This window comes from Odontesthes bonariensis, chromosome 3 (assembly GCF_027942865.1).
Source record: "Odontesthes bonariensis isolate fOdoBon6 chromosome 3, fOdoBon6.hap1, whole genome shotgun sequence".
NCBI classification, from domain to species: domain Eukaryota; kingdom Metazoa; phylum Chordata; class Actinopteri; order Atheriniformes; family Atherinopsidae; genus Odontesthes; species Odontesthes bonariensis.
Genome location: NC_134508.1, coordinates 15,990,377 through 16,012,419, shown reverse-complemented (window position 1 = coordinate 16,012,419; position 22,043 = coordinate 15,990,377). Strand labels below are relative to the sequence as shown.

The 22,043-nt window shown below is 43.6% G+C and overlaps 1 protein-coding gene across 1 annotated transcript; it reads left to right on the top strand.

The window, feature by feature from the left end:
- Positions 1 to 344: 344 nt before the first annotated feature.
- On the top strand, positions 345 to 21,008 carry LOC142376867 (RNA-binding protein Musashi homolog 1-like). The gene is made up of 14 exons (XM_075460502.1): positions 345 to 491; positions 1,017 to 1,057; positions 1,777 to 1,858; positions 1,993 to 2,077; positions 8,807 to 8,848; positions 9,268 to 9,360; positions 14,417 to 14,465; positions 15,026 to 15,108; positions 15,374 to 15,491; positions 16,349 to 16,429; positions 16,974 to 17,030; positions 18,130 to 18,186; positions 18,318 to 18,472; positions 18,588 to 21,008. Exons 1-14 carry the CDS (start codon positions 427 to 429, stop codon positions 18,627 to 18,629), a joined length of 1,050 nt encoding a protein of 349 aa, XP_075316617.1. The 5' UTR covers positions 345 to 426; the 3' UTR covers positions 18,630 to 21,008.
- Positions 21,009 to 22,043: the final 1,035 nt, after the last annotated feature.

Here is a 22,043-nt window from a genome sequence, read left to right as displayed (position 1 = left end):
CAACTGGGGATCTCACAGCACTCGATATGCTTTAATGGGCCATGCTGTTGCGATCAACCAATGACAAGAACGGCGGGGAAACACTACAGAGAGAGCGCCACTGGCTGCATGAATAAAGGCAGGCAATGTGCAGGGGGGAGCGGAGCGGGCGGGAGGGGAGGGGAGGTCCGTGGCTGGGTTAGGCTACGGGAAAACGAGGTAGAGGCGGAGTCTGTCTCTGAGCGTATACGCATTCGTGTGTTTCCTCGCTCACCCCTCCTCTTTTCATCCTCCCCACCCCCACCTCTGCTGCCCCCCCCTCTTACCCATCCGCCCTCCCTCCCTCCCATCGTGCTGCCCGCCCCTGAGTCTGGAGCAGCAGCAGCAGTGGAAGCCTCACTGCCTCTCCTCGCCTCACAGTGCGGGAATATAGCAGCGGAGAGCAGAATGGATACGGAAGGGAGCCAGAGCAGCCTGTCCTCCGGCACGGACAACTCCCCCCACGACCCCTGGTAACAGCCTCAGCCGGTCCGCCTGCCTTTCGCTCGCCTCTCGGCCCGGTTTGAGTTCACCTTGGACTTTAGTTGAGTTCAGTGCGGGAGCGAAGCCGCGCCGAGACAAAAGACAAGCACGCTGTGTGTGTGTGTGTGTGTGTGTGTGTGTCTGTATGTGTGGGATGGATCCACTCAGCGGAGGAGACACAGACGCACCGCTGCTTTCCGTCTGTCCCCCCCCACCCCCCGCCCTCCCCCCTCTCTTGTTTGTTTATTTACCGCGGTTTTCCTCCAGAAGGCCACATTGCAACTTCTCCTCCATCATCTGGAAAATCCTCTCCTTTTTTTTCCTCCTCTAGGGGATTATAACGGCCCGGCTGGCCGATGGGTGACTTCGCAACATGGCCGATGCTTTTCTTCTTACTTTATTGATGCTATATTACAACATAATCCCTCCAGGTTTTCGCCTTGAATGTGCCTGTGTTGTACTTGAAAGACGCGATTTATTCTGTGTGATTTACGGCTTGTGTTTCTCTCATCCAGCAAAATGTTCATCGGGGGTCTGAGTTGGCAGACAACACAAGGTGAGCTGTCCCGCACGCTACTTTATTAAGTCTGGATGAAAGACTCCTGTTTTCTCATCTGTATATTTCTCTTTCTATTAGCTTCCATATGCATGCGAGGCTTCCTGAAGTTAAGCAGAAACACTGTAAATAGTTAAATCAAAGCCTCCTATTCACTAAGGATCAGCCTTTAGGATTTAGACTTGCCGAGACGCAGGAGATTAACGCTGGGAATCGTGCACATACAACGACTTGCCTGCCTTTCCCTGTGCACTCATTACACTGTTAATAACCGAGGAGGATACTTGTAGTAAAAGTAATCGATTATTCAGATTCCAAGCGAAAGTTCAGCTCTTGCTGAAGCTCTCGCTTCTGTTGTTGTTTTCCTTATTGTTGCGCTCCGCTGAATCCATTCATTTATTTTAAGAGCGCAGGCTGGTGCTTGAATACAGTTTATTCTTGTTGCGATGGCCCGTGTTATTATCCCCACTGCTGCTACTAGGTTAAAATAGCAATCTTGTTCGTGGTCCACCGGACCTAATCGGCTACTGTGTTGAATGGCCAGATAGCAAATGTGCAATCTCGAAAGACAGGAGGGACACAAACACAACGTGGTCCACCCCGACCCCATTGTGTCTCTTCGGCCACTGCGAGCGCCACTGGCCTCATAGGGCCTACAGGGGCGACTCTAACATCCCTGCGTTGATTTAACGACATTTCGTCGCTGTTTTTTTTTGCAGAGGGCTTGAGGGAGTACTTCTGTAAATTTGGCGAGGTGAAGGAGTGCATGGTGATGCGGGATCCCGTTACCAAGCGGTCGAGGTAAGAAGGAGGCGTGTGCGCCCCGCCGTCCTATCACTGGATGCCTCATGCTCGTCCATGCTTTTCAATGAAGGGTGTCTGAAGTGCTGCGAGTTTGCGTTTTGATTTTGGGTGCTTGTCTTCTTCATCTGCAGGGGGTTCGGCTTCGTAACGTACGCAGAACAAGCCGGAGTGGAAAAGGTTTTGGCCCAGAACAGACACGAATTGGACTCAAAAACGGTGAGTTTGGGGTGATTCTGGAGAACTGCATGACACCATTTGGGTAACTTTTTTTCCTTAGGTCTGTGTAGCTTGTTTTTTTTTTTTTTTTTTTTTTTTCTTCCTCTCCGTGCATTTTGCCTCCCACCGTATGGCTTGTAAAGTTTAGGAGTGCGTTTTGGGGCAGCCACCCTCCTCCTCCTTCTCCTCCTCCTGTCTGCTCATTTCCCCCTCCAAATCCCGGTTCAGGGCGCCAACATGAAAGCGTTCTTTCTTGGTCTTCATTGCCATGGTTACCTGGGGACCTGAATGGGGTAGGAGCCCCTGCAAAACCCTCACAGGTTTTATGCAGGGCAGAGCTCACAAGTTTTTTCCTCTTCTTTTTGTCACAGAAAATAACAGCCCTCGTTTTTTGTTCTTTTTATCTTTGTTTTTAGTGGCAGCTCTCAGAGTTTGAGGGAGGGAAACAGTTGTAGCAGAGGATCCCGAACTTATGCAGGGGTTAGTGTGTGAGGTCAAAGTGAGTTTTTAGATTGAAATATTCATGCCACTCTGAGGTTTGTAGAGAATGTGTTTGTGCTCCTGCTGATTGGGGGTTTCTCTGAAATTTCCCCATCTACACTACTGACACATGAACATTCAAATGTGTGTAAATGGAAAAAAAATCACTTGCCTGGTAGAGGTCATACTCGTATCAAGGGTAATGCCATGAAAACGCGAGTGAATCCCAATGGTTTGTTTGGTAAGAGTCAGAGCTGCTCGCTTGTATTTGAATATGTATGAGGTGTGAATGTTGCTGTCTTGGTTATGTAGATTGGTTGTAGGAACGGAGACTGGGTGTGTCTTCGTCAGCTTGTGGTCCTTTCCTAACCACACGCACGCACACAGAAACACACACTCAAGAGGATCATTTGAGAGTGAAAATCGGTGGCACAGAAAGGCAGCAGAGCCCTGGGGGGTAGAAAGGTAGAGTTGGTTAGTTGTTGGAGCAAGTCTGTTGCCGGGGGTGACGCCAGCCTCTGGAGACGGTGCTGTAACTGCACAACCCAATGGGATTTATGTCTCCATAACAACTTCTCTGCTATTTTGCATGAACTTAAGGCACTGGGCTCAGTCGGGCGGCAGAGCTCTGACACACACAAATAATGTCAAGTCACGTCAGACTTTCCCACTTTGTGTGTGCGAGATATTTTGTCGGTAGTGTGAAGCAGCAATTTTCAAATAGCTGGGATATGTGAATGGATTTCTCTGTACAAGATTGTTAGATTGATCACAACATGGCCGTGTTTGTTTCAAGCTGGTTCCAAGCAACTGCAAAGTGTTACTCAGTGACTCATATTACCTCTTAAAACTAGGTACTGTTGAAGTCTTCGAGAGCCAGACCCTGTGTGTGTATGTGTGGTGTTAACACTGGTTTGGACGCTCGTGGGAGCTCAGCTTGGCAGGCCGTTGGTGGGGTTAGGCGTTGCCCTATTATAAACCAAAATACAGTGTAAGGCTAAACAATAATAATGTTAATGGTTCACATGCTGCGGCTCTGGTTGCTCAGGTTGTTGTGGCAGCCGTCTGGTGGGGAAGCACACCATGGCATCATTTATCCAACCAGCTGCTTTTCACTGGGGCATGGTTGCCATTTTATCTTTCCATTTTGGAAATAAAGTGCCAAATTATTTTATTCGTTTATTTATTTATTTTTGTCAACACAAAATGAAACATTGCAAAAAGGATGAAAATCAGGGGGGGGGGGGATCCCTTTATTATTTAGTATATTTATGTCTGCATAATAACATTGGGTCTATAATTCGTGTGTCTGAAACACACCTGGACTGTCCCTCCACACTAATGTTTTATCAGACTGGAGAAAGACATTCCTCCCTGGAATGAGGAAGAATATTCGATGCTCTGATGTTTAGCCCTGTCATGCAGAGCCATGATATTTCAGCGCACACGGACTGAGAAGTAAACTACGTGAACTGGTGCAAGGTCCGGCTGGTTAAACGCGGTATTAAACATTTACAGTCCTGTTACATCCTGGGTTTTTTTCTTCTTTTTTTAAGTCACAGGCTAAATATCAGCAGTACAGTAGAAATGCTCTCCCATACCTGTGCTAAAAATCAGAATACAACAATGCGAGGTTGCCTATTGTTTTCAGAGAGGGGTCTGTTGAGGTTGTTGTTTTGGTTGGAGGTTAGATTTCCTGTCGGAGCAGAGTATGTCCTCGGGGCTGTGGTGTGCAGTTGTGTTTCTCTGGACAGAGAAGAAGGGCACAACTGGTATTTGTTTTCTCTGAGAAATGCTTCACTAGAATCAGTTAAAGGAAAAAGAGAAAATGGGAGCAGATATTGTCAGCCACTTCTCCTGTCGCTGACCTAAAACAGGGTTTGTGGCGTATTCATAAGTGATTGATTATTGTGCATTTTTCCATCCTTCCTTTTATGTTATGTATCTAGCGATTATGGGTCAGTAATGTATGATAATGGAGAATTGGTGTTTATTTAAAGGGCATTGTCCCAGCATATCTTCTTCATACACTATATGTACTTAATAAAAGTGAAATACCCTGTCACAGTTACACTTTAACAGCATATGTGAACCAGTAGTACCACAGTCTCCACTTTCCTCTGATCCAACACCTGGCCACCAGAGATGTGAGCAGTGAGTCTTCGTGGAAGATTAGCTGGTAATGCTGACATAGACAGAACTGCCGGTGGGGGGTGGAGAAGGTGAAGAATAGGTGAGAGAGAGAGAGAGAGAGAGAGAGGGGCGGGGGGTTCCTGTGCTGTAATTAGTATGGATCTGAAAAGCATCTAATCGGATTGAAGGAAACAAACTGGATTGGGCTTCCGAGGTCCACGCAGGCTCCCAGATCCGTGGATAAAGCTTGGATCTGCTCTGAAGGTGGATCCAGGACACTGTCGGTGTGCTACATGTGCACCACCCCCCCACTTCACCGCCACACATCTCGCCCTGGTTAGTTGTTTGTGGAGTGGTGCGGGGTCAGGGATAGGGTTGGGTCGGAGGTCCTCATTAGCGTGCTTCGTTAACTAACTACTGTGCCACTGTTCAGCTGGGCAGATTGACTCTGCTGGCCTGAGCCCAAACCAAGTCTCCTTCCCTCACTCTGTGGATAGTAGATATGCCAACTCTTTTTGTCTCCTCTTCTGTTTATGGCTTTTTGTTTAGCTGATATTGATTATGCTGCCATAATGGGGTAGCCTGTGGCGCTTTTTTTTTTATTATTATCAGTGTGGGTGTTTGCCATTTCGCTGTGAGAATGTCTTGGCACGTTGGTCAGCGTCAATATGCCTTTATGTGAGCGCGTTTCAAAGAGGCGCATCAGCATTTATGTGAACGAGTCTGTGCTCTTGCCCCTGTAATTACATGTATATGTCACTGTGTATACATGTGTTGGTGTTTACCTTTGCGCTACATCATTTGGGTGCTACACGTTGTGTGCATACATGAATGTGAGTCTGTGGGGGTAGCTCAGGAGCCCCAGTTCCTCTACGGGCCCATCTGTTTTGTACCCTTTGTCCTGTTAATTAATGAAATCAGAGGGGCTGCCTGCTGGGATGGCCCCACTGCACCGCCACACTGGACAGCCCCACTTTCTCATGGGCTGACTCCGTTTTGCAAACGAATGCCTTCTTTCTTCCCTGTGCTTTCACTCTTCCTTTAGCTCCACTCTCTGTTGTCTCTGTGTTGTCTACCTGCCCATCTATTGATTTGACATTCTTTTTGTTTCTCATTATTTTTGTTTTCCAGTTTGTAACACTGGTGGATGCTCTGCGCCACGTGAGGTGACTATTGGTTGTAGATTAGTGTAGTCCTCAAAAGCTAAACCACTAAAATCATATTGTAGGCTCTGCTGTCATTTTGCTGCTTAGATTGAGCGGAGGTTGGATGTCATGAAGCAGGATGTTAGTCAGACCATTTCACGAACACTCGGTTGTAACTCTTCTCTGTCAGGCTCGGAAGAGCAACTTTTTCCCTTCCTAACATTTTTCATGTGTAGATACATTTTCACCAGTCTGATTGGGACTGCTACATGGCCAAGCCTATCCTCAAATGTCAAGCCTCTGAAGAGCTATGTCTGAGTGTTGCAAACGGTGACCTGGCTAAGTCATTTTACTTTTTGCTTTGTGGCCTATCTGTCTTCCTTGAGGCTAATCTGCCACTCTGATAGATGCTTTAGTTGTCGTTTATTATTGCCTCCTTTTTGAGAACAGCCAGATGTAGAAATGGCATTTTAGATATATTGTTTTCTCACTGAAGTGGACTGATTCTTTTTTTTTTTTTTTTTTTTTTTGTTAACAGCATGGCATGACATGTAGCTATAGTAGCACTACTACAGACATTGAATTAGGTCTAACCTAGTCTAGTCATTTTACGGTGTTATTTGAAAGCTAAGAAATATTTGTACTTTGTCAAAAAGTGACTTACAGTGACAATATGCCACAAATGCATATTAAACTGGTGTGTTTAGTGTCTCTGATTGCGTTGTGTTGTATTGAAAAGTTTTTTGGTGCCATGTGGGATTTAATTAACTCATTAATTTAAGAAATAAAGAAAAAAAAAATTTATATATATTTATTTATATATATATGTGTGTGTGTACATCTACTGACTTCCCACTCATGAAATTTTGTTTGTGACATTATAGTGCACGTGAGCATTTTTTGTCTTTAGTGTTTACTGTGGCAGTCATTATGTGGCTGCAGTCTTATGACCGCTGTCACTGTCAGCTCGTAGTCCATCTGTGTCCCTGCCTCATAATCACCTCAGGCGGCTCTGGTCCTCTTGTCATGTTAAAGGCAGGTGGTCTGACCTGGAGATCAGAGGCTGGTACCTCTCAGGGCAGAGGTCGGATGAAACTATGAACATGCTGCCAACTTCGCACAGTATTAAATGCATATTTATTAATGCATTTTGTTAATTTTCACTCTCTCTGATGTCCTCTGCTTGTCATTTTATTTTTTCTAGCATGAACTGGGTGTAGTTTAGTAGGGCGGCTGCATTTTTACTTTTGCTGTCTCGAAACATTGAGAATCGTCCTCGTTTCTTGCATCCCGTTAAAGGACAAAAAGTAGTGTCATATAGTTGGTGCATAGTCGCTTCCATCTATATTTGGTACATTTCTCCCATTGTGCACCGATCCTATTAGAAAAGCTGTGTCGTCTTTGTTTGTGAGCACGCTTGGTTATTGCACTGCTGTTGCCACTAGCCGTTGGTGGCTCCGTGTGTCCTTGTCACCTTTTTCTTTGTGTTTAAACCAGCTGGAGGTGACATGACTCTTCCCCATCTTTGCGTCTCACTTCAAGGTGCAAAGTCCTTCTGCAATCCCTTCCAAGGGCGCTGCAGCTGCATCTTAGTTACAGAGTGCTGTGCTCTCGCAGCAGTGGTAAATCTGAGGCACTTAAAGGCCCTCATAGGATATATTTGCCAGCGCATTTGTCATCAGAAGCATGCAATTATCGCAGAAAAGAGATGAAAGGATTTTTTTTTAATATTGAATGAATGCCCTCCTTAGTATCATGTGTATTGTCCACATTCTAGGTAATTATTTTTGGCTATTTCATAGGCTCTTTTTAGTTGCCAATATCAATTCAATACCTCTAATAGTGGTTGAGTGAGACACAAGGGGCTTTGCTTCATACATCCAATTACTACAACAAAGATGGAACTCTAAGACCCTAATACACTACAAGGTCCTGTGACCTAAAATAATCTCTTTCGTCGGCTTGAGAGTGAATAACACGAGATTCCACACAAATTTAAAATGCCAGGCCAGGCATTGCATATTTAGCATTATTAAAGGCCAGCTCATTCAGAGCTCATTTACTTCTAATTTTATCTGTAACCTTGACCACTGCTGAGACATTCCAGTGGGAAGAAAGATGGATACAGTCAAATCTAGCTTATCCAAAATGGAGGTTGTTGGGATTTGTGAGATTGAAGAAGAAAAAAAAATCCATTCATCCGAAATGTACTCAGAATATGAAATGCTCATTTTATGATACCAGACTGTCCTCCGCTGTCTTGTTTGTGGCTGAGATGTCTCAAGACACAATTCAAAGAAAGTATGTATTGATGTTTCACTGTATGTGCAGTTTGTTTTTGCCTGTTTGTTTTGCTGGTGTGTTTGGATTTGTGGTAGCTTGCATAAACAAGGGTCTACTATACATATTTGCGGATTAGCATATGTTCTATTTCAGGACCATAGTAGTCCTTCACATGGGTTCAGACTTAGAGGCTCTGTGTTGTAGCTAATTCTAGGTAGTTAACACTGTGATAATTCATTGATTGACATTGACTTTACACATGCAGGAGATGAGCCACTGAACAGCATACACGGAAGAAGAAGAGATTTAGTTTCCATGCTAAAAGAATTTAAGAATATAACTATTTAAATTGGAACCTTGAAATTATGACATGTTTAGTTTTAAATCATTCATGTTTATGCGGTCAGGAAGCTTACTTTTAAAGTATACAGTTGCATTAATGCTCTTTGTTTATAAGCCTGCAGGGAGTTTTAAAATTGAGTTGTATCACTGTGGGAAGCCAATCTCTAAAGAAGGGAATTAACCCTAAACATAAATGATGTGTCCATGAAAAATCTGAATAGAAACTCCAGAGGGAATAGGCTATTGCTTGGATACTTCATGTTTAAATTGATATAAGAGCCTGTTGAATTTTACGTCTGCTTTTACCACCTTTTAAAACTCATTACAAATAATCTCTCACCTGCAGATCGACCCGAAGGTGGCATTTCCCCGCCGGGCTCAGCCTAAGGTTAGTACACTCTGATGGGGTTAACAGCAAGGAGTATTGATGACGTCATATGTCACCCCTAATCCTCCAGCCCTGATTGGCTGGGATTAGAGTCAGGCACGTGACCAGATTGGAGCTTCAGTCAACTTGCTTAGCCTGACACTATGACCCTGTGCTCTGCACCCTAACCTCGGTGCTGCCCCCTGAAAACCCAAAGACACTTGTGTCCTGGCTTACAAATGAATGAATGCTAACACACATTATTTACCCGTATACACGTTTACATGTGGACCTAACTCCTAGCTGTATGAGCTTTAAAGCTTTTTTCAGAAATCTTTTTGATTCGATAAACATCAACCAAGACAAAGTCTCTATCTTAAGCATCTACCCCCTACCCAATGTCATTAGTGATGAAAGATACCTTCTTCTTGTGTTGCTAGCTGGTGACCAGGACAAAGAAGATCTTTGTCGGAGGACTGTCAGTCAATACTACCATCGAAGATGTGAAGCAATACTTCGACCAGTTTGGAAAGGTAAACTATTCCCAAACCTGCTGCTGTCTAATGCCGTGCTTCCTAACCTTTTCATCGTCTGAGACAGCGTGTCTGTAACAGGTACCACTATCTGAATTTAACTTTCTTTCTTTTAAACGTACCGAACTGTCGGTTTTTAGTTGCTTGTTATCACTCATTTTTAAAAGCAACTGCTTTTAAGACAACTGCTTCTACTGTTTATCCAATTATTCAATTGGTAGCTGACAATTTCACTGACTTTTTTGTAGCTCATTCAATAAATTAGCTTTTAGCTATTTTAGCTAAGTAGGTTATTTTTACCCCACCAATTTGTTTTTTCTTTTTAGCCATAATTTTGAGATAAATTGCCTCACATTGATTTTATTTGAATGGTTTTCCATGCTTTACTCATAACATTTTGTTCATTGCTTTTACTGCCTGTTGGCTGACTACTTTTAATACACTTCCTGGCAACTTGTGGTTTCAAAGTTATTATAGCCAACTCAATGATGATGTTTAAAAAAACAAAACAAAACAAAAATGTCAATTTCTGTTTCATCAAATTACTTAAGGCTACAGTCTCTTTCTTGTACCCTCTGGCAGCTACAAAAGTTCAGCCTAGGGGAACAAGTACCTCTCTTCTGTCCTTTTGACAGCTATTCTATAAAACATCCATTTGATGGAGAAAAGCCTGTTTCACTTCTCCTGTTACTCCTCTACCTTTTTATTCAAGTGGAGAAGCAACAGACACACAAAAAAAGACCTCGCTACAGAGAAGTGAAAAACACTGAAAGGTATTTTGAGGACTAAAATAATGAAAGAACTAAAAGAAATGACAGAAAACTACATGGTCACTGGTGGTTCTGCTCTGTCTGCCATAGTCTTACTTAGTTTGTTAGTTTATCCCCTTCGTTGGCTGTTTTGCTCTTTTTCAATCACATTTCTGTGTTTCTGGCCCCTGCGTTTGTCCTTTTTAGCTGCTTTGAATGAAAATTTGTTGGAAGGCACAAACACATGCTGTGGAGACAGATGAGTAGCCGGGGGAGAGGGAGGAAAGGAAAAAAAAGGCAGGAGGGGAAGAGAGGAGAGAGATGGTAGGGGACTGAAAGGGAAGAAGTAACCCCCCACAGAGCGCGAGGGAGGGGATCTTAGAAGAGGTTGAAGGGCAGAGAAGGGGGCGGGGGGGCGGTGTTAAGATAGTGAGGAGCAAAAGTGACTATCAAAGGGGAAAAACACCAATTTGATGGGCCACAAATATATCAAAGTATTCATAAAACATGCCAGTTTGGGTAACTTTTTAGCTAACTACTCTTAGGGGGGTTGGGAGTGTGTTTGAGCAGTGTTCAGACCCTTCTTATTAACTAATCAAATGCAACAGCTGCTCCTGTAACAGTACCCCCCGCCTACCTCTTCTCCACCTTTCCCCGAATCAGTACTTCAGACGCCCTGCCATTCCACACACACATCCCCTGCTCCAGCCCCTCTTTGCTTGTTGCCGTGGTGACCTGCCTTTGCCCATTGTCCCGCTGTAATCCAGTGTATTTTTGTTTCTTTGGAAAAAAAATGTGTGAGAAGTGTGCATTTGCATGAATGGAAGGACGTGTGCGCGCGCGCGCGCTCCTGAAAGTGTGACAGTGTCATCGTCATGGCTGCAGAGGGAGGCGAGCTTGCATACATTTGTGCAGACACAGACAGACAGTAGGGCTCACAGGCTGTGATCCAGTTGTCACAAACATTAAGTGCGTGGTTGTGCTGCTGTCGGTGAGCAGGACAGTCTGAAAATGAGCACTGCTTCAGGATGTTGGCCTAATGGGTTGGAAGAAATTAACAGCATGAAGCTCCTTCTGCCTCATGTCTGGCTGTGTTTTCTCTCTGTTGGCCTCTGACTCATGCTTGGGGTATTACCGCATTTAAGGTGCTGGTTCAAATTCACATGATGCCGTTTCATTTTAAGCTGTGGATCCTGGTAAATGCAGATTAAATGTGTGACCATCACACTCATTCAGGTGGATGTTGTGACATGCGTCTTGTTTCCTGAGTGTGCTCTCTAAAATGGCAGTTTGCGGCTCTGTGCCGAATCAGTTCTCCCTGGTGATTACAGACACTCATATCTAAGACAACACTCCCTCCGCAGGATGAGGGAATATTTGGACTGTTTGGACACGTGAGACCAAAGCTCTATCATGGATAGCGGCAATCCCACAGTGCATTCCTGCTGAGCAGGAGGTATTTCTTGTTTATTATCGAAGCTGGGTTACAAGGTGCAGGTTTAGATGAAGCAGGACTCAGTGTCCTGTTTATTTTCATACTGTGGCACCGCCTTGCAAGGAAAACACAGAATGCACTTTGCATTTTATGCAACTCTTTGATTCATGCCGGAGTTTATTTTTTTGGAATATACGTCTCAAAGCATACCTGTGCAGACTTCATTAGACAAGACTCGAATGGCTGCTCAGTCGACAGACGTCAGGTGTTTTTGACCAAACCAAGGAGTCAGAGGCCTCTGTTTATGTACGGCTTTCCAACGGAACAAGTCTGAGCTTCTATTGCTAAATGTCCCCAGGCTGGGGAGACAGCAGCAACCATCTTTGTATGAGAAATTATATTGCATCTTTAGGTGGATTGTCATTATCCTGGTTGCAAACTCGGACGAGTTCCCTTCTTTTTGGCCAAGGCCGAAAATGAAATGAAAAGTGTTTTAAAGCGATAATTGAGCATGCAGTTAGATCATTAAATAATGAGTTTTTCAGGCCTATTTGGCCTCGAAGCCAGTTACGTTACATCCAAAGTTTAATGTCTCCTTGTCCTGCCTCTCCGCACTGCATACCTGAAAGTAACTTACAAGAATAAACTTTGATTTAAATCCCCTCTCCTTTTTTTTTTCTCTTCTTTTTTCTTTTTACTCATGTAGATAAAATGAGAGGATATGTTAGAGCAGCAAGCAATGGAAGGAGTGAATAAGATGAAAAATGCAGCATGGACAGGGCAGACGGGAAAAGTTGGGACTCCACTCACCCATGTGAGCTGGCGATTAGAAGGCTTGACTGAACACTTTGTCTGCTGGCCTGTTTAGAGAGAGATGGCCGGAGAGCTAGAGCGAGAATGAAAGAGGGAGATGTGAGGAGACAGCGGGGAAAAAATGTGAATGCCACCTTTCATAATCTCGCGAAAAAAGTGTAATGGTCTTGTCAGCAAACACTTGTTCCTCAGACAATGCCTTTACGCCTCACTAAACACGGGATATTTTTAAGGCTGCGCTCAGCTGCTCGAGATCTCAGTTGAACCTATGCTTCGGTACATCTGAGAATGTCAGAACTTGAGAATATGACCTTAACTTTTCTTCACTCCCTGCATGCAGTGCAGAGTAGTTAGTGACTGAGCCACTGCTAAGCCAATCTCAGACTCCCACAGCTATCCAATCAGATTGTTTTACAGCACCCTGGGCAGGGGACATCGTGTGAGCGTCTTCTTATTGGTTTTGGCAAAAGCAAGGGACCACAGCATAAGCTCACACACGTGACACAATGGTTCTCATGTCCGCTCACCATCATATTCTTGTGGAAGACAATTAGAAAAGCCACATTAGCATTTCTGTTCTGTATTGTCTTTTTCATTTTTTTTTTTATCTTGCTTCAAAAATGTACCATCAGAGCGGCACAGCTCAAAATCTCCTTGGGCTGACACGGTTAGCCATCTCCACTAGAATAGATGTTGCTAATGCTAGCTGGAGGGCTAGCTGTGTGTGTAACTCTACTCTAATGATAACATGTTGGCTTGCAGCTGTCTACCTAGTGTCCTCTTCCCTGGCTCTCTGCTGTGTCATTGAGTTTGGACGACCGGAAGGGCGGAAGACATGAGGGGAGAGGAGAGGAGGGGGAGGATAAAAACTGAATGAAGGACACAGAGAGGACCGGGGGTGGGGTGGGCTGTATGTGACTGTGTCCAAGCTATATGTTGACATGGATGAGAGTCAGGAAGGTTGTAGAGGCAACCTTGATCCCGTCCCCGTTCATCGACAAGAAGGCGTGAGTGCGGCGTTTTTTCATGTGAGATAAGTGTCAAAATCCTAACGGCTGGACCATCCAGAGGCCTCTGCCACTCATGTTACGCTGGTTTGAGTTTCATTGCTCGTTGCCACATGAAAATAGCCATGCAGTCATAATCCACACGGGTGCCCGTGCGATGCGGGGAGGCTGTGTTGCAGATTTAAAAGTTTGATTTCCACCACAGTGCTCGCAGGCCTTGGCTTCCCCGTGTGCCTCCGTCAGAGCTCGAGCAGAAGCTGCTAACTTTCCTGCCAGTGAAGGACAAGTGAGGGAGGGTGGGAGGAGGTGGGGGAGGAGGTGGAATATGAATAGGGCAGTGGAGTGAGTGCAAAAAGGAAAGAGGAGGGAGAAGGAGAATAAAAGAAGAGCGCGCTGACAAAGACTCCGGCTCACTTTGTTTTCTATTTTATAATTCAAAATCTTCCCTAAAATATTTTCTATCCTTCATCAAAACTTTATCCTCCACAGATTTTCTGAAATCATCCTATCATTTGTCAGTTTCTCCTTCTCTCCCTTGCTGTCACTCTCGTTTTTTTTTTTACTCCTTTCTCTCCATCCTATTCACTGAAATGAGGTGGGGGGGGGGTTGGCAAGTTCTTCTAATTGAAATTCTTTACACAGTCTCCATGGGAATAGTAAACTTTACAGAGAGGGAAAGAAAGACAGCGAGGGCGCACGAATGAAAGGAAAAAAGAGGTGAGAGCAAGCAGGACAGAGTTTGGGAGAGCTCAGAAGAGTTTTCTCCTCTTGAACATTCACTTCTTTTTCACATTAACAGATTGCATTTCAGTTTTTTTCCACACAGCACGCCCCCCCATCTCCCCTGATTTCCCCATCCTTCTCTTCCTTTATCACCCTTTCAGTCTTCTCCTTTGTCACCTGTCATCCCCTCCCTCTCTCCCCTCCACCCTCTCCATCTGTTTTCCCTTCTTACTCCAATGCTAAAGAGGGACAATGGCACCCCATGCTGGGTAATGATGTGTGAGTGTTAATATGTTGAAGCTCATGGATTCTTTGCTTTGTTCTCATAGGTCGATGATGCCATGCTCATGTTCGACAAAACAACCAACAGACACAGAGGTAGGTATTCATAGTCATATGCGCACTTACACACTCGCACATACTGTCAATATGGGCTGACATCAAGAGCGAGTCCTCAGAAATGAAAGGGGGAGCAGCATGATAGAGTCATTACGCCAACCTCTGGAAACAAGGCTGTGTTTTTCTCCAATCACGTTCTTTTGTCTTTCGTCTGCTCTCTCCTCCCCCTGTTCTATTTATCTCTGTCCTCTCCGATGGTTGGGAGGGCAGGGCCCGCTAAGGGTCCCCGCGCAGGGTCAGGATGGTTACAGGCGATCAAATAACTTAACGAGACAAGCGAGGAAATGGGAAGACGAGTTAGAGAAATTGGTGATGACGATCTGGGCTCAGCGTTGGGAGGGCCACGCCCCGTCCCCTGCTGCTCCACTCTGCTAACACCTGATTGACAAGCATGACACGGGAAGGGTCGCTTCATCTCCCAGCTCATTGTGTTGTGGTGATCAAGGGAGAGGAGGACGCTGAAGCCGTGGCTTTTTTTTTCCTGTTGAGAAAGAACAGCCGCTAAAGTATCTGTATTTCTTTGTTTTGGTCTCTTTCAGGATTTGGCTTTGTCACTTTTGAGAACGAAGACGTGGTGGAGAAGGTGTGCGAGATCCACTTCCATGAGATCAACAACAAAATGGTACGCCTGTGGGCAGCAACAGAGTTTGCCAACATGCTCAGGCCACTGCTCATTTGTGATATTAGGATTTGTTGGAGGTGCATCTGGAGTTAAGTAGGAGATCACAAATCATGTTGTGTTGCCCTGGATTTATTTTTGCACCTGTCTTACTGATTTAAACCAATTCAGCACATAAACGTACAGAGGCCAGTTTCTTCCTGCACTGAATGCCGCTCCTCTTTTGTAAGTTGCTTTGGATAAAAGCGTCTGCTAAATGTAACTGCAGGTGGAGTGTAAGAAAGCTCAGCCCAAGGAGGTGATGACGCCAACAGGCTCAGCCAGAGGCCGCTCCAGAGTGATGCCTTATGGGATGGACGCCTTCATGCTGGGCATCGGCATGTTAGGTGAGATCCAAAATCAAATACACAATACACAAGAAATATAATGGAACGCAGCGTGGATACTGAAAGTGTCTCCATTGTTCTTGATGTTGGTAGAGCTTGTAGTTTAAATGCTGTAACTTGACCGGAAATGGTGCTAAAGTAAATACTGTGATGAAACATTGAAAAGAGATTTATTGAGACATATTGAGAAAGATGCAATGATGTAAATTCAAAGTGTGTCTGTGTAGCTGTAGCATATTTAAATTACAAGAAGTTCTGGACACTTTCTTGTGAACTGAAGCAGTACCTATATTGGAACATTTAACTTGGGATAAACTAGTCTCTTGCTTGGCTGATGTTTAATCTATTATGTAATTTAAACACAGAAGTCAAAGACTGAGCAGGGCCCTTATTGGAGGAAAATAATGTTTGAAGGGATTTTCATTGAGAAAACGAACTGAGCCCACCTCGGTGTGTGGTCGTTTTGCTCCCTCTGCTGGACATTTCAGAGAGCACTTTGATGAGTGATGCATTAACTCAGAGAAGGCTGTAGATGTCAGACTCTTGCACTGTAAGGTCTGGCTAATCTCTAACTCCTCTTCGATCATTTGACCCCGAGCTGTACTTTAGAATTTAAAGTCGAAATGACCTAGCAATACTTGATGATGCTTGCCTTTATTTTCTGATCAAACTATCGATGTTCACGTAAAACACCGTTTGGGTACTTCGGTGCTGATGAGAGACAAGTTGAATAACCTTTGCAGCTTTTCAGTTTAAGCTTAGTTCAACCCATCATCAGATCAATGTACCCTAAAACAGATATTGCGTCTTTAATCAGCCCACTTAACTCAACTGATTGTTTTATTTCCTTTACGCAGGTTACCCAGGTTTTCAAACTACTACCTACACCAGCCGCAGTTACTCTGGTATTGCTCCTGGATACACTTACCAGTTCCCAGGTAAGTCCATATAATTGTCAAACACAAGTGACTCTCTGTAGGTCTGCAGACAAGGGTAGAGGAGTAATAAAAGGATACAGCTGTAGGACATTAAAGCTGTGTGAACTTCGGTCATTCACATTCACATTCACATTCACATTCACATTCACATTCACATTCACATTACTTGCCAGCTGCCTGTCTGATAAAATGTAATTTTAAATGTTTCTGTCTATTCCATTCAGTGCTTCCCCCATTTCCTGAACATCTCCTTCTGTCTTTCACACTTATTGTTGATGTTTTATTTCTTTTATTTGCCTCTTTCCTCTCAAATTGTTGTTTATTTTATCTACTTATGTAACCCGCTTTCATGTGGTCGTATTGCCCCTCCTTTTCCTTTGCTCCTACCGTCCTACCCAGTTGTTTTTCCTTTTTTCTTTTTATTCTCCTTTGTGTGATGCTTGTGATTTCGTGTCGGCGTTGCCTTTGTGTGCGTACGTAGCTTTGTGGTCTGGCTGGTGACTGTATTTACAAAGCGCTCTCTCTTGACCTTCTCTGTTTCTAGAGTTCCACTTAGAGAGGACCCCGCTCCTGACATCATCCCATCCCGCTGAGCTGGCAGGTCAGTAGCTCCTCACTCCTCCAACGGCCAAGAGAGGAAATTTAGCAGCAACAAGTCAAACGGAACTGAGTGCATTTGATGTCACCGCTGCTAAATACAGTTCAACTAGATCAGAGAAACCAGAAACCTTCATGGTGCTGCATGCTTGTCTGGTCCCCTATTTTAGATTTGAAGTAAGATTGTGATTTAGTTTAATCCCCATCAGCCGGATGGCTTAGGTTAGAAGGAACACTAGAAAGGTCACAAAATCCATCTACTAGCACCTCTAATGCTCTCCAGTTAACATGTTAGAACTCGTCAAGTCTGTTCACTAAACCATTTACCTTGAGTACAAACGTTTGCAACTTCCTGTATTTATTCCTGTCAGCGTGAAGAGGCAGTTCAAGAGAACTGTTTGACCATGTGGCCTTACGCACGATCCCTTAAACTCAAAAGAAGTCTTTGAATTTGCAGTAACACAGAGTCTTTCTAAATGTTTTTGCTCCTTTCACAAACCCACTCTGAGCAACTATTACTGAGGGAATGACTCGAGTCAAAAGAGTGCGTAAAATAGAAGAAATTCTGAGAGTAAATCAAAGCGGATATTAAATTATATTCTGCCTCAAAAATCTAAAATTATTAAAAAAGTACTGACTGCTGCTCTTTTTAAATCTGAGTGACCCATTCTCCTTTCCTGTCACTTTGAAATGATTACATGTTAATTCTATCTATTCACTTGTTTAGTTCCCTCCTGACACAGTAAGCTCGGAAAAGCCTACGGCCTTTTGTACGTATGGCCTTGATCTAAAAGCAGCTCTGGCAGCTTTGCTGTTAAAACTGTATGGTTATCCTTACGCCCTCATTTCAACACACAATACTTGTCGTTTTTGTTCATCCACATAGTTTTTTCCTTCAGTGAACCTAAAGCCAGACACGTTTGGATGCCTTATCACTGGTGCATTTTCCCTTTTCCATCAGCTGGATTTAAGTGACATGACAGCTGTGTGAGCAGATGTAGATTCAGCCACACTGAGCTGCAGATGATTGCTGATGATCTAATGTGCGAGTGATCCACAATGAGTTGTTTGTGCGATAATTTGGTTTGTTGTGTAATTCTCAGCCATTCCCCTGACTGCGTATGGACCAATGGCAGCTGCAGCAGCCGCAGTAGTTCGAGGTACGTGTTTGTTTTGCATATTTGTACTCTTGCTTTAGATGGAGTGTTTGTACAATGGCCTGCTTGGACAAATAAAAGCATATTTTTAGCCCTCTGGTGTTAAAGCCCGATGCGTCTCTCCTGCCTTTCAGGCTCCACCCCTTCACGCACAGCTGGCTTCTTGGGCACTAGCAGCCCTGGACCAATGGCTGACCTGTATGCTGCAGCCAATCAGGACTCAGGAGTCAGCAGCTACATCAGTGCCGCTAGCCCCGCCCCCAGCTCAGGGTTCGGCCATGGTCTAGGGGTAGGTCACGCAGCCCCTCACCCACCCTCCAATACATTAAGATACATGCGAGACTGCACTTATGTTTTCAGTGAGCTCGTAAAGAGAGTGTTCATTTTCCTTTGTGTGTCCTCAGGGTCCCCTGATTGCTACTGCTTTCACTAACGGCTACCACTGAGAAGATTCAGGTCACTGAGGATTGGAGGGTTTCTCCTCTGCTGTTGAGCTAATCAGAATGCTGACTGCCCATTGATGGCACAACCTGATTGGCTGGCCACAGGCTCTACCAGGCTCTCCTGGCTCCACGTGGCTCCACCCACCGACTGAATATCTTTTTAAAACCAGAACTCTTGTTTTGCTGTACTCATCTCACTTCACCATAACGCCCCCATTTCTCCTCTTTTGTCCTCATGTAGTGTAGCAACTAGACCTCCCCACCCCCCACCCCCATTTATCCGCTTTTTTTCTTTTGAAGCTGAGAGAAGAAAACTGCAAAAAAAAAAAAAAAAAAATCTCTGAGAAACCTGTCGTCATCTTTGAGTAAGACAGAGAAATAATATGATTTTTTTTATTATTATTATTATTATTATTATTATTATTATTATTATTACTGTTTCATTTCAATGTGATATGTCATTTTATCATGAAATACTTCAAAGCTGTTACTGATGTGAACAGATAGAGAAAAAAGACGTGCGAGATGGATCTTTGTCCGATAAGCGTTTTTAAAAAAGGAAGAACAAACCCAACAAAGTCCTTTTTTACACTTAAGTGTCACGGAAACAAGGAAAAAAAACAAAAACAAACCTGAAATGTATATTTTGGTAGTCTTTAAAACAAAACCTTTGTAATATTGTTATTAATATTGACATAATAATGATAATCTGTAAGGTATTTTATTCTGTAATTGGTTTTAAAGCAATGTTTTTATGTCTTCCTGTAAGATAGTGTACATAGACGTGGGGTGGGGTGGTGGGGTTACTGAACCAGCTGGCATGTCATTGGGTGGTATAAAGAGGGTTAACAGCAACTTGACTGGACGTCATTTGCTTGTGTCTGCGATCATCTCACTACTTTTATCAGTACGCATATGGTATATATATATATGCGTACGCTGTGTGCCAGACTTCTGTGGCGCCACTTCAGTGCGGCGCCTTCGTCTATAGCTGTCGACAAGTACGTCTCCAGCAGTTTGTCTGGCACATTTGTTCAGTTTATAAGCAGTTTCTGTTCCCAAAGCTGTCCCTTTGTTCGCTTCACGTCTCGAGAAAAGCAACATTTTGAGTCTCACATCTTCACGTATAACTATTTCAGATTGACACGATGGGACTTATGGAAGAATCACAACCGTAAGCAGGAGAAATCAGGGGTTCTTTGGGATTTGGGGGGGGTTGACTTAACTTCCTCTTTTTGAAAATACTATATATATATATATATTTTTGCGCAGTTCACTTCTTGATGTTTTTGTTTATTGTTTTTCTTTTTGGAAAAAAAAAAAGTTTCTTTTATGCGGTGTTGTCCACCGTGGAAAACAAAATGAAGGACATTCTCAGAGAAAGCAGTTGTAGAAAAATCACGATCATCTTCTGTCCTCTTATCACTATTGAAGGTGCATGTGGTTGCGTCTGAGCGTGTGTGAGTGAGTGTGCGCATACGTCAAAGTGTAATATGGAACTACTTCTGGCAACGAAGGAACATTTTGATTGCCTTTTTTTCTTTGGTACTGAAAAAAAAAGAAAAAGATCACTCTGTTCCATTTTGGTTCATCTGCACCTCTCGCCTGACTCTCCCATTTCATATTTAGTTGTAATAAATTTGTGCTCCTCTGGAACCAACATATTGTTGTTTATATATAGTTGCTGCTCTATGTGGTGGTGAACAGACTGGGCTTGGGCAGGGAACCAGAAATGGAACAGGGTACTGCTCCCAGTCAGTTCTGATACAGGACCTCAGTACAAAACGACACTGGCTGGCAGGAAAAGTGGGAAAGCTTGAACAAATGGAACCTTTACAAAGACAAGTAGCTTGTTTGTTCAGCCTCCTTGCTGCAGCTTGTTTGATGTTCATCACAGCTGAGAACTTCCTGATCCAGCCAGTAGTTCCTCCGTCGGACAGGCTGGGACACGATTTAAAAAAAAAAATAAAAAAAACAAACAAAAAAAACAAACAAAACAAACAACTACTGCTGGACACCAACACTGTAACTTTTTAACTTACGATAAAGCAATAAGTTATTTTTTACCTTACAAATGAAAATAGTACTATTATTGGTAAAAGCAGACAACAAGTGGAAAATTCTGCGGCATTAAGACTTATTTTCAGAAAAAAAAAAGAAACTATATTTTTCTGTTTTGTTCCCCCTTGTATATTGTTTTTAATGTCTTTTGTTACGTTACTGTTAGAAAAAGGGCCAATGTTCTGTGTGGAGCTGTGCGTGAGCTCAGTTAAAGTCAAAGATTTGGACTGTCCCCTGCCAAGATTTCCTTTTTTTTTTTTTTTTATTCTTTATTTTTCTGACAATTTCAATTTAAAGATCCTAATAAATTATTCAAAAGTGTTTTGTGATTATTGTCTCTTTTTCTGTCTTTCTTGCATTAATTTCTTGAATTGACAGCCAATACATTAAAACTACTTGCAGTTAAAGTGAGTAATACTTAAAACTGCACCCCAAAATCCACATGGATGTTAATGCCAGAGTCTGAGGTGTTCATCTGGCCTGCAAACTCATCATATACCAATCTGATGGCAACGTGATGCTCTCTGTGAGAAGAAAGCCCAATCCATGAACACCTAAAGGATATTCGCTAATGTCCCGGCACCAGACATTCCAGGACACCCTTGGAAGTTTTGTTAACTCCTCACACACAGTGGGGTTACATGGCACTGAAAGGATCAGATTATTGACTAAATTACAATAAGACTGAGTTATTAAGTTCATGTAGACACCTTAATCGGACAAGAAATTGGATTGGATCGGATTAAGACCCCGGGATAACTCGGTTGAAAGTCAAATTAAACGTGCATATAGACGGTGAAGCACGTGGTGAATTAGACTTTGCGGTCTGCGCATGCTCAAGATTTATTCCCGGGGTCGGAAGAGACGATATTACTGTTGTTGTCGCCGTCGGAAAGAAACAAACAACGCGATGGAGAATGCGCCGTTGGGCATCGCGTTTGTGCAACAAGCAGCTCATCACAAACAAAATATAGAGGGACGTACCTTCATCTTGCTCTTCGTTCGCCATTTTCTCGAATGCCTGAGTTTGGTGTTGAAGGGGTCGACCGGACGTGGCTCTAATAGCAATAGTTGAAATGGGTAGAGAGCCACCTATCGTATCGGAGTATGACATGCTTTGTGCCTCTGATTCGATTCATTCACTGCCATATATCCAAGGATAATTACCCTTGCTCAAATAAGGAGCAACTCAGGTTTATTGCAATTTAGCCAATAATCCGATCCTTTCAGTGCCATGTAACCCCACTGAGTGACTGGTCATAGATCTTTAGGCAGCATGACGTGAACCTCGTCCATATCAGCAATGTTATGGCTGAATCGGTTTACGCAGCCAGAATGATGTGGCAAGAATTGACC

Coding starts and splice junctions, on each gene's coding strand:
- LOC142376867 (XM_075460502.1), top strand. CDS start 427: ATGGATACGGAAGGGAGCCAGAGCAGCCTGTCCTCCGGCACGGACAAC. Junction 9,361..14,416: donor ACTTCGACCAGTTTGGAAAG/GTAAACTATTCC, acceptor TTGTTCTCATAG/GTCGATGATGCCATGCTCAT. Junction 18,187..18,317: donor AGCAGCCGCAGTAGTTCGAG/GTACGTGTTTGT, acceptor CCTGCCTTTCAG/GCTCCACCCCTTCACGCACA.